Source organism: Sciurus vulgaris (genome assembly GCF_902686455.1).
Source record: "Sciurus vulgaris genome assembly, chromosome: 1".
Classification (NCBI taxonomy): Eukaryota; Metazoa; Chordata; class Mammalia; order Rodentia; family Sciuridae; genus Sciurus; species Sciurus vulgaris.
Genome location: NC_136461.1, coordinates 164,892,656 through 164,905,662, shown reverse-complemented (window position 1 = coordinate 164,905,662; position 13,007 = coordinate 164,892,656). Strand labels below are relative to the sequence as shown.

General features: G+C 33.8%; 1 protein-coding gene across 1 annotated transcript in view; it reads right to left on the bottom strand.

The window, feature by feature from the left end:
• RIPK2 (receptor interacting serine/threonine kinase 2) overlaps window positions 1-13,007 on the bottom strand; it is a 43,302-nt gene that overhangs the window by 28,441 nt on the left and 1,854 nt on the right. Inside the window, exons 2-3 of the mRNA XM_079143790.1 lie at window positions 9,367-9,520; window positions 6,659-6,814 (exon numbers count right to left, since the gene is read on the bottom strand). Coding sequence (XP_078999916.1) covers window positions 6,659-6,814; window positions 9,367-9,520 — 310 coding nt within the window. The remainder of the gene's footprint in view (window positions 1-6,658; window positions 6,815-9,366; window positions 9,521-13,007) is intronic.

Genomic DNA, 13,007 nt, shown 5'->3' with positions numbered 1-13,007 from the left:
TTCTGACCCCTTTTTCTCACCCTGCACAAACGTCAACTCAAAGTGGATCAAAGACCTAGTAATTAGAACTCAAATTCTGCAACTGCTAGAAGAAAATGTAGGCCCAACACTGCAACACATTGGCATAGGCACTGCCTTCCTTAACAAGACTCTTAATAAAGCACAATAAATAAAATCAAGAATCAATAAGTGAGACAGTGTCAAATTAAAAAGCTTCTGCACAGCAAAGCAAACAGGAATGTGAAGTGAGAGCCTACAGAATGGGAGATGATCTTTGCTACCTGTTCTTCAGGGCATTAATTCCAGAATATACAAAGAACTCAAAAAACTTATCACACACACATACAACCCCAAATAATAAACAAAATAACTAAACAGATATTTCTCAAAGGAAGAAATACAAATGGTCAATAAATATATGAAAAAATGTTCACCATCTCTAGCAATCACGGAGATGAGAATCAAACCACACCAAGATTTCATCTTATTCCAGTCAGAATGGCAATCCTCAAGAATACAAATAATAATAAAAGTTAGTGGGGAAAAGGTACACTTGTACATTGTTGATGGGACTGCAAATCAGTGCAACCCGTATGGAAAGCAGTATGTAGATTCCTCAAAAAACTGGGAATGGGACCACCATATATATGACTCAGTTATCCTATTCTTCAGTATATATCCAAAACTTTTCTTTCTTTTTTTTCTTTTGGTACTGGGGATTGAACCCAAAGGCACTTAACCACTGAGCCACATCCCCAGCCCTTTTTTATATTTTATTTAGAGAAAGTATCTGGCTGAGTTGCCTAGGACTTACTAAATTGCTGAGGCTGGCTTTGAATTCATGATCCTCCTGCCTCAGCCTCCCAAGTCACTGGGATTACAGGCATATACTACTGTGCCTGGACCAAAATATCTAAAATCAACTTACTATATGGATGCCGCCACATCAATGTTTATAGCAGCACAATTCACAATAGCTAAGCTATGCAAACAACCAAGGTGCCTATGGACAGACAAATGAATAGAGAAAATGTGGACTATATACACAATGGAGTGCTGCTCAGCCATAAAGAAGCATGAAATTATGGTATCTGCCAGTAAATGGATGGAAATTGAGATCATCTTGCTAAGTGAACTAAGCCAGACCCAGAAAGTTAAAGGCTGAATGTTTTCTCTGATATGTGGAAGCTATAGATCAAAATAAGAGGGAAAAGGGGGAAGGGGAGAAAAGTGGGATATGGAGTTCCATGAAAAATAGAAATCAGTAGAGTAGAAGAATGGAATTGAGGGGAAGGGAAAAGGGATGAATGGTCCCTTTTCTGACCTAAGTTTCCTAGGTACTTATATGAATACACCACAGTGAATCTCACCTTGATGTATACTGACAAGGCATTAATTAAAAACAAGTAGAAGAAAGATCAGTAGAGTAGAGGTCAGGGATCAGGGAGAGGCAGGAGGAGAGGAAAAGGGAAAGTAATGGGGACTGATTTAGAGCAGATTATATTCCATGCTTATATAGTTATGTCAAAATGAACCTTAATATTAAGTACAATTAAAATGAACTAATAAAAATTACATATATGGGGGAGGGAGAGAAGGAGAGAGGGAGAGAGAAAGAAAATGTGAATTCTGGAGCCTAGATTAAATTTTTATTCCAATTCTACTGCTTTATTATTTGTGTGACCTTTAGGAAGTTATTTAATTTCTCTGTTCCCCAGAATACACAACTCTAAACTGGGGCTAATTTACCTCTGAGGGGTGTACTGAGAAAGTTAAATGAGTTATTTTAAGTAAAACCTTCAGAATAATATCTGACATGTGATCCATCTATGTTGGTTACGATTATTAATATTTTGAAGACAGGAAGTCTCCAAAGATTACTGTCATTCACATAATATCAGCAGAATCAGTACAAAGTTTTAGGGCCTTGAATCAAATGACAATCGAACAGTAAGGATCCCAAATCTCACCTTCTCTACTTGCCATTGCTGTACTTGCTTTCTACCTACCATCTAAAAAGCAAAAATGGTATTCCAGTTGCACATTCACCAGGATAACAAAACATTACTATGACAAAATAAAGTTTATTTTTGTGCTATAGTGAAAATTGCTTAAAAAATTATGGTATGTGGTCTCAATTTACATCTGAACCATAATTTGCAAACAACCAGGGGCTTTTATTGAATGAGGTGCCAGAGAAAATGCATTCCTGAGCTTGCTTCTATGTGCTCCTTTTACTTTACCTTGGACACTCATCTTTTGTGCTTTTAAATGTGGCTGAGAATCTCCTTAATCAGAATTCTTTTTGTTAGATTATTTAGTCTGGCTTTCACATTAACCATACTTTTTCCCTTTCTCTGTTACAAATAATATATTATAAGAAAGATAAAATTCACTAAGTCTTGATCTTCAGTAGAAAAGAACATTGGGAAGTGAAGAATGCAATGGAAGAAATAATTATATAATTTTTGAAGGTCCTGATAAACAATGAAGATGGAGAATAGGAACTTTCTTATTTGAGACAAGGTCTTTACATAAATTTCAAAGCTAAAGGCTTTTTAATGAAAAAGATGATAAAAGATTTTAAGATATTAAAATATACTTCACAAAAAATCATCTCTAATCCCATCACCCTACTAGAATATTTTCATTTAATATACTATTCATATCTGAATACCTATAAAATTATTGTCTGTATAAGTTGTGTAGAACAATAAGCACTTTGGTTTCCATACAAGATTGACAGAACAACAGAGAAAGCAAAAATGATGTGTATAGTTATTTTCTTTTCAAAGAAGCCTAATGCTGTTTTATCTCTTTCTGGGATGTATTTGTAGACACCAGGCAGACAAAGAAAAGTCTCAATTGATTTTAATTGGTTGTAAATGTTTTTCGGTTAGATACTATGTTTCTGGTTAGAATTCCATTAAGAAAATTTGCTTAACAAAATGGTAGCAAGGTGTTAATTTCAAAATAATTTTATTATCTATCTTAAAGATTTTTTGCAATTTATTTAAAGGAATTACAAACTGGACGGTTAACTAAAAAACTATGACTTCTTCATGAGTCACTGATGAACTTTGATTTTTAAAGGACATTCATAAAGTAAAAGGTAGAAATACATAAGGATGCATATAAAAGAGTATATGCTCTTTTGTATGAAAGAGAAATTTATAAGAAAAATATTTACAAGAAAAATAATTTATGAGAAAAATATCAGAAAGGTTAGAGTACTATATATGCTAAAATAAAAATAATAAAAAATTCACAAAACCAATATTTAAAATTCTACTTATGGCAGAGAAGGTCCAAGGGTACCCTACTGATAGATGAAAAAGTGGAGAATTTCAATTAGTACTTTGCTTCTGTCTCATTTATAAGTTTCTAGACTATGATAAAGGAAATGAAACTGCAGGAGGTTGAAAGGTATAAGTATCTGTAATTTCAAGTTGAGAAAACCTGCAAATACCTCCACAGTGCTATTAGTGTTCTTCTGAAACAGAATAAAGAGAAAATATAGTATATTTAAAAAGTGTTAGAATCTAGCCAGGTGTGGTGGCACATGCCTATTAATCTCAGCAGTTTGGGAGGCTGAGGCAGGAGGATGGCAAGTTCAGAGCAGGCCTCAACAAAAGCAAGGCACAAAGCCACTCAGCGAGACACTGTCTCTAAATAAAATACAAAACAGGGCTGCAGACATGGCTCAGAGGTCGAGTGCCCCTGAGTTCAATTCCTAGTACCCCCCACCCATGCCTGCCAAAAAGTGTTAGAATCTAAAAAAGTTGATCGCATAGAAGAGAGTAAAACAGAGGTTATAAGAGACTAAGAAGAGTAGGGGGCAAGGGGAAATAGAGTGCCAAAATGCAGTCAGATAGGAGACATCAGTTCTTGTATTTTAATAGCACAAAAGGGCAAATGTAGACTATAATAATTAGGAAATATTTTAAAATAACTAGAAGATTCTGAAAGTCCTCAACATATAGAAATGATAGATGTTTGAGAAAATGGAAATAATCATGTTTTGAACATTACACATTGTATACATGTACTGAATTTCCATCTCATATTGATATTACAAGTATTGTCAATTAAAAATTAAAAAAAAAGAAAAATAAATGCCAGTCTAATTTTTAAAAGGAAAAAATGTTGATTTTACATATCTACGTACTAGTAGGACACTATCAGTAAAACCTTGGTTTAAAAAAAATCTAAAAAACTTCACAAAAGTTCAGTTTAAGGACCAAATTTTAAGGGTGATTCAAATAAACACATGCATCTAAACAGCACTAGGGATTAAAACCCATGTAATAAGGAAATTGGCAGGAGGAACTAAGGATATTTAGCAGGAAGGACAAAATCCACGGGTATATGAGGGGTGGAAGGATCACAGCTAGATTCAAATATTGGAAGGACTGATATGTGTAAGTAGATTGGGTTTATTCACTTTATCACAAAGAGGTAAAGTAGGACTGATGAGTGAACGTAACAGGGAAGGGCTTTTGATTTTTGATTGATCATCTGAGAAAATATCAGTCATTCAAGTAAGGATGTTAAGTCTTCTTCACAGGACAGTTGCCTTGGGAAACAGGGTGTGCTGTACATGGATTCAGAGGACTGAATGCTGTGGTAGAAGCTTTCTTTTCTTTCTCTCTCCCCCACCACTTTATTCCAGAGAAAGGAGGTGTCTTAATAAAGAGCGCTTTTTTTCACTTAATTTTTCTCATCATTTTATGTCAAATTTCTTTTCTTTTTTCTGGTACTGGGGATTGAACCCAGGGATGCTTTACTGCTAAGCTACATCACATTTTTTTTTTTTTTTTTTAATTTTGTATTTTGAGAGAGGGACTAAGTTACCCAAGATGGTCTTGAATTTGTGATCTTCCTGCCTCAGTCAATGGAGTCTCTGGGATTATAGGTATGCACCACCACTCCTGATCCTGTGTTAATTTTTCTACTGCATCAACTTCTCTATTATCAATTTGTTTTGAACATTTTTGATATTTATGGTAATCTTCTGATTATATTATTGACAAGGTATAGAAAAATAATATGTAAAAATAAAGTTTATTGCATTTAGTGTTGGCAACTACTTTTCATTTGCTGTCATTAGTTAGATGTAGGGTAACTAAAGCCACTACATCAAGTGCTGTTAGTACCTAAGCCTTATACTTCATACAAAAATAAAATTAAAATAGATCATAGATTTTAATGTAAAACATAAAACTAAAAACCTTTAGATAATAACTAGAAGGAGATCACCAGTACCTGGAGCTTGGTGAGGAGTGCTTTAGATCTGATATGACAGCATGATACATAAAGGATAAAAGAGATAAACTGGATTTCATCAAAATTATAACTTTTACTCTGTAAAAGGCTCTGTTGAAAGGATGGAAAGACAAACCATGTATTGAAAGGAAATTTTTGAAAACTACATGCCCGATTAAGGACTCATATCTAAATCTGTACGGAATTCTCAACACTGAACAATAAAAGCAAAAAAGTCCAATTAGGAAATGGGCTTAAGACATGAAGAGACATTAAACTAAAGAGGCTAAAGAGGTGGTAAATAAGCAAAGGAAAAGGTATTCAATGTCATTAGCTATTAGGAAAATACAAATTAAACCATTATGACATATTACTATAGATTTATGAATAGCTAAATAAAAAAGTGATAATACCAAGTGCTGGTGAGGATGTGGAAAAGTTTGGTTTCTCCCACATTGTTGGAGGAATGTAAAATGGTAGAGTCATTCTGGAAAGTAGTTAAATAGTTTCTTAAAATAAACACACCCTTACCATATGACCCAGAAGTTGCACTCTTGAGCATTTATCCTTGAGGAATGAAGATTTATTTGGTCATAAACTTGTAAAGGATTATCCATGGCAGTTTTTTTTTAACTGCCAAAAACATGGTAAAAACCTGTAAATTCCTCATTAGGTGAATGGTTAAATACCTGCAGTACATCCACACCATGGTATACCATTAATCAAAAACAACCAATTACTGACACAAGGAACTATCTGAATAATACAAGGCTATTATGTTCGGTGAACAAAACCAATCTCAAGGTATCAATACTTTGTAGTTCCATTTTTACTGCATTTTCAAAATGATTGAGTTATATATGGAAGATAGATTAGGGATTGTCAGGAATAAGGGATGGTGAGTGGGATGAAATGGGTATAATCATAAAGCGGTAGCTTGAAAAATACCTGTGATGAAACAGTGCTACACCCTGATTCTGTGATGGTTATGCAATTATATACGTGATAATCTCACATAACTACATACATACAATGTACTGATTCCTGTCAGATTCTTGGTCTTGAAATTGTATATGATTATGTGTATGTAACAGGGAAACTGGGTAAAAGGTACATGGGATCTCTCTGCAACTTACCACGAATCTATAATTTCAAGATACAAAGTAAAAAAAATTAGAAAGTATTCTTGACAATTTCAGTTAAGAAACATGATGACAGCATTTTGTGCCATAATTCTACTTATTTCTGAAGCTGAGGGGTAACTAAGCCACTACAGTAGGAAGAAGGAACATAGAAACTAGGGATATGGAAAAGGGAAAGGTATTAAATTGGCTAGGTGGAAGAAACAACTAAAAAGACTTTAAAAACAGATAAACTTTAAAAAAATAATTACCTTAACATGAAATTCATTATCCAACAAGATATTCTGAGTCTTCAAGTCATGATGAAGTAGAGGAGGATTCATATTATGCAGGTAATTTACACCAAGTGCGATTTCATGCAGGATGCGGAATCTTAATGGCCAAGGAACATCGGGATATTCAGTTTTCTTTATATATATGAAAAGGAAAAATAATGAAAATTAGCATCCGAACTTTACTACATTTCACACTGAGGAAATTAAATCCATAAGGAAAAATACTATGAACTAAGGTCAAAAAATACTGTGAACTATGGTCATTTTTATATCATAGCATCAATTTGATATTGTTTAACATTTTTACTTTCCTTACTTTTTGGAGAAAATAATGATAACCTTATAGTATTAATATTTCCTTAATTATACTGGTCATGCAATCACATGGTATTGGTTCTTCTCTTTTCAACTAACATAGCTATCAATTATTTTCTACCTGTTTATAGCCAGATTGACATTCCTACACTTACATGACCCTCCCATTCTATGATTGATTTATTAACTTGTGCACTGGCAAGCAGACACGCAGAAAATTACACTTGATTTGTTTCTGATATATAACCAATTCATTTTAATTTTCTATTACTATAGAACCACACTTTATTATAAGAATCTTTGCATCAATTAAAAATTACTATTTTTTGAATAGTAAGCATTAATATCTCATACTTTGTATCATAATTTATATTCCCTCCTGAAAAATTAATCTTTGAGAGTTTTCTTTTTTGTGAAGGGGACAAAGATCATTTTTGTTTCTAAACCTATGTAATGGACATATTTGGAATGTTATGTTTTATATTTCCTGATATTTATAACTGATTTCTATCTGTTAAGAACACTTAAAATAATTGTTTTCTGAACATACACATTAATAAAGCTTCCCAGGAGAATGAACATACTCAGAAAAATCAATTTGGGAAGACTGACAATGAATCATTAGGCACACACTGCTTGGTACATTTTTCCAAGAGCTATGAAAAAGTCTGTTTCTACTGAAAGTTCAAAACTGTTCTTGAGAATTTTTTTCTGCAAATAAGTCTTCTTAGGGTTCAGTGATCAATTTGGTAGGGGGAGTGAATGAAATAGTTTAGATAATTGCTTATAGTATATTTCCATTTCTTAAAATGATCTTTTGTGATAACTGAGTTATAATTTAGGAAACTTAAAAGACACCCAAAACACTCATGTTGAATGCTACTTCCTCTGGGACATACATGGTCCTATTCCCTGAAGTAAATAGTAAATGTTTTTTTTTTTTTGGTGGTGCTGGGGGTTGAATCCAGGGCCTTGTGCATGCAGGCAAGCACTCTTACCAACTGAGCTATATCCCCAGCCTGAGTAAATGCCTTTTAATCTCTAAAAAGGCAATTTTTTTTTTTCTAAAAATTATGCATTTTAAAGGAATAACCAGGCCTCCCAACAGCACAGTGTTTGCTATATGAAGGCTTTTGGGCATGGACACAAGGTGGAGGGCACTCACTCTAAATTTATCCTTTCTTCCAGGAATTAGCAATACCCTTGAAGGAGTGTACAGAATTATCAGTGGGTTCCAAATCTGGGTGCCAGAATATCTCTGGGGTACGGGAAGAAAACATTAGAATTTCTACTTATATTCATTTCTCAAGGAAAACAACTTGCTTTTTTAATATTTATATTTTGTTTGCTGAGATGGTTATACAGAACTTACAGACTGACAACAGTTACTTCACTCCATCTTTTTTTTTTTTTTTTTTTTTTTTTTTGGTGCTGGGGCTTGAACCCAGGGCCTTGTGCATGTGAGGTAAGCACTCTACCAACTGAGCTATATCCCTAGCCCCTTCACTCCATCTTTGATTCAGATGTCACAAGTTACGAGTAGAACGGGATATATTCTAAAATAAAGAGGAAGCTACTCCATAAGTGGCTGACAGTGCTGTCTACTTTCCCTTGGTCGCTGACAGAGCATGTGATATATTGTAATCAGGAGTTTCACTAACTAAATTTTATAGTTATATTATTTAGTTTGAACTAAACCAACTCTCACAAAATGGACCAAGTGGTTTACAAGATTTCTCAAGAGAAAATGCAGATGGGAGATAATTATAAGGTAAGTTTAAGCAAACAATAATTGAATTCTGAGAGTGAAGGCTCCTCAAACTGGTTTATTGATAGAATTCAAAGCCAGAAAAACTGAAACCTTGAGAAAAAAGGTAAATGCCTCAAACTGCTGTCTCTTATTGGCAAACTTAAGAGTATTTGGAACTCAAATAATAAATTTTGCCTCTTAATTCAGAACTTTGTGAACTGGTATTAGTAACATTTCATACGAACTCCAAATGTCATTAATATGAAAGAATGGTTTAACAGTATAATATGCAGAGTTTATCTTCTCTCTTTCCTACCTGTGTGCATATGCATATGGAGATACTGGAATTCATTATAAACATCAGGATAGTAACCTACACAAAATAATCAAGGTCCCTTTGAAAACAAGGCCTGACTCCATAGTACATCTTAAGACCACAAAGTCACAAAGTGGAACTTTATCATTGCCACTGTTTTTCAATATTCTTACTTTGATTCACTAATAGAAATCCAAATAATCAAAATGAATGTAAAAAACAAACAAAAAATGAATGTAAAACCAAAATATACAGTAGTTTGAATAACAGAAATGGTAACTAATAAAAATATATAATACTTACTCTATGGAGGAGTTCATTTAATGATCCATTTGGCATGTATTCGGTAACTATTCCCAAAAATTCTGGCTCATTGCAAATTCCCAAAATTGGAAGAATATAACTAAATCTAGCTTTGTGTAAAATTTCAGCTTCTCTTAAAACATCATTTCTTTCACTAAGGAAAAAAAACATAATTATTTTGAGTAATGAAAAATATATAATTATAATGCCTATAAGATTAATTAAGCCTGTATTTTTTCCTTAATTATGTGACCTCAAGTAAACCCTGCAACTTCTCTGTCCCTTAGTTCCATTATATTTAAAACTGATAACACCCATCCTATACATTCCACAGGTCTGTTTAGAGACCAAACTTAACTTTTAAAAACCACTGTCAGGTCAAAGTGCTATACCCAAGTTACTATTATGTGCTTTTCCTAGGAAAGGAAACTATGTGGTGCTTTAGAGTTTATAAAGTCTATGTTAGAATGATTGCTGCTTGAACTAATTGTTTATTTTGTATCAAATAGATTCAATTAGAATATTATATTAAATGTTATGGTTGCATACCATATAGTTTCCCAAATATCCTGAATTTTGAAACATTTAAATCTTGTAGATTTAAACGACTAGATGATAATGGCTGCATAAAAGTTAATAATGTTTAGAAGTTAATATACAGAAAAAGAACACTGAGAACAGGTAAATGCTTTTTACAAGTCCCTAGTCTAACTCTGGATATCAGGTTCATTTGCTTATTCATAAACAAATAAATATTTTAGTATAAGAACTGTGCTCAGCATTATGGAATATATAAAAATAAAAAGATGTAGTCTCTGCCTTCAAGCTACCCAGAAATCTTTCAAGAAAAATAAATAAAAATGTCAGGCAGAATGTGATAAGTGCCACCAAATACAAACAAAAATAAAAATGTATAAATAATAGAAATATTTGTATTTAATATTTAAATTTAAGTAGAAAGGGAAAAAAGAAAATATAAACGTATGTAAAGAAAAAAAAAAAAAACTACAGGAGTGCCAAGAAAAGAATAATTTTGGTCTGGGGGAGTCACACGGTCTTCAGGGAAGTAGGATTTCGCCTGTACCTTATGGATGGACAGAATTTCAAAACTGGAGACAGGGCAATTACAATGGATGAGGAAAGACCTTGCTTTTCTAGTTCACATGTGCACCCCCAGGATGTGAAGAGTGTCTTGTGCATAGTAACACAGATGTCCAGTAGATATGCGTCAAGTGAATTCAAGAATAAAAAGGAAGGTTATGTTCAGGAACTGTTTAATAGGGATCGGAATATGCAACAGTGTATATAAAACAAGTGAAGGCCAACAAGACAGGCTGGGGTCATCACAGAGTCCTAATGTCAGGGTAGGTGGTTACTCTTTATTTGCTAGTTATGATTAAAGGTTTTAATCAGGAGAATGACATCAGTAAGACAAAACTTGAGGATAGTTAACTTGGCAGCAGAATACAGGATCAACAGAAAGAGGAAAGGACTGAAAGTCAGGTGTTAGAAGATTCTAATACTGGTCAAGCTGTGAATCAAGGAGAGCCCTACACTATAAGAGTAGCCATGGAAATAAAAAGGAAAACACTAGCGGAATAGAATGCCTTAGCTGGGCTGTGGTGAGTGATTATGGGGGATTAAAAGAATGCAAGGGAATCGAAGATGTCATCAGTTTTTAACCTGGATGAGTGGGTGTTGGTAGCAATAACAGAAATAGAAATGCTTCCAGGAGAAGCCTATTAGGCAAGTGGTGATGATTAGCTGGCTCTTAAAACACCCAAGCTCTGGATGAATGATTGCTGAAAAAAGAATAGAAACAGACATTCCTACTCAGACTTATAAGGCCTGTTTTAAGAACACAAAAATCAGAACAAAGCAAAAATAAAAATCTTAATTATCTTTTGAATAGATAAAATACTTTGCATGTTTCAAAATGCAAGAGTTGCAAGAAGACATAAAGTGAAAAGCTTCTCTCCTCCCTGTTGCTCAACTACTTCATCCCTAAGTGTGAGGAAATATTTTATCAGTCTGTGAAACTTGTTTGATTAAACTCATATTCCCTAAGTTCAGAGTGTTTCCATATTTTCCCAAAGGGATGTGAGACATTAAGACTGGGTAGCGCCCTTATAGGGAGTCAGGATGAACCTGACAATTCCTGGATACTAAGAAAAAACTACTGAGGAAATACTGTGGAAGTCCCAGTGATATTTAAGACATTCTTTCCTCCTTGCTTGTGCTATCATCCTAAGATCAATCCTTAAAAATTGACTTCATTATCTACACTTTATAAATAAGGGCACTGAGGATCAGAAAAAAGGAATAATTTTCTAATGACCATACCACTACAACTGGAAGGGCTGGAATCAGATTTAAGTACAGTCAAGATATTCTAAAGCCTATGTTCTGTCAATTGCATTTCTTGATTACAAAAGCAAGGACAGTTCATGAAGTCAGATTTCAGGAAGACTGTGAGAGTTGGAAAATTTTTAAAAAGCCAAGATGTAAAAATTAAAAATGTAAAATACAGCTTTTTATAGATGTGTCACTAAAATTACCCAACTTAAAATTCAACAGAAAAAAGACAGTTATGTTATCTATGGGGTACTTAAACAACCAATGGGATTCATCTATTCAAAAGGGGTGGGAAGATGTTGTGGAATTTCCACTCATTGGATACAGGTTATGAAAAATGACTCACCAATCATTAAAATAACATGTGACATCTCAAAAGTTTATTTTTCTTTTATGTGATCCCAAAGAACAATGCAAACATTATCCACACCAGAGCCTAAGAAGTATATAGACTGCATTATTCACATTTTTTAAGTGAGGAAATAAGATACCCTGCAAGTCAATTGCGTAAGCCTGGTCCTATTCTCAGACTTCATAAATACTGCAAATGTTAAGATTGTAAGCAACAAGTGGGAGGAAAGAATGTGATGTTGTAATGCTAGTGTTTCACTAGTCTTATGGCTTATTTTGAGGACAGAATTAATTTCTTACTCAATTTAGTGACAAATTTTATACTATGGAAACTGTTAATGAGTATGGGGACAAAACTCCCTTCTCACTCCTTGGCCCTCAAATGGCACAAAACTTAGAAAAATTAAAATCTTGAAAAGCAGCATCCAAAATGGGAGGACCAATTGACCTTAGAATATGTAATGGTCCATTGCGTGCTACATCTGCATATAATATTTGCAGAGCTGGTCCTAAAATATGTCCATCCTTTCTGAACAACCACCACCCTTTAAAGTTGACAACACACACACATTCACCCAGCATCTGCTCCACAGACTATTAAAGTCCAGGGTAAGCACACACTACATCTTGTACATTGCTGAACCAAAATTATGATACACAAGTGTATACTATCTTGTTCCAAATGTACATTGCAGTCTAGCCCCTAGTGAAAGAAAAGTCACAGGCAGATGAAAGTCTAGAATTTTGGCAGAGCTGAAGCTCATTTATCTGATATTGATATTAACAGCTTTTAATCAAACAAGCATCTATCCTGATATATTTTCACATTAGGTACAGGAGAAGAGAATGTCACAGCAAAGGATGTTAATTTACTAAGAACTGAAAGCAGGGCCTAGTCAAACTTCTGTTGGACAGAAAATACACAGGACGAGTGA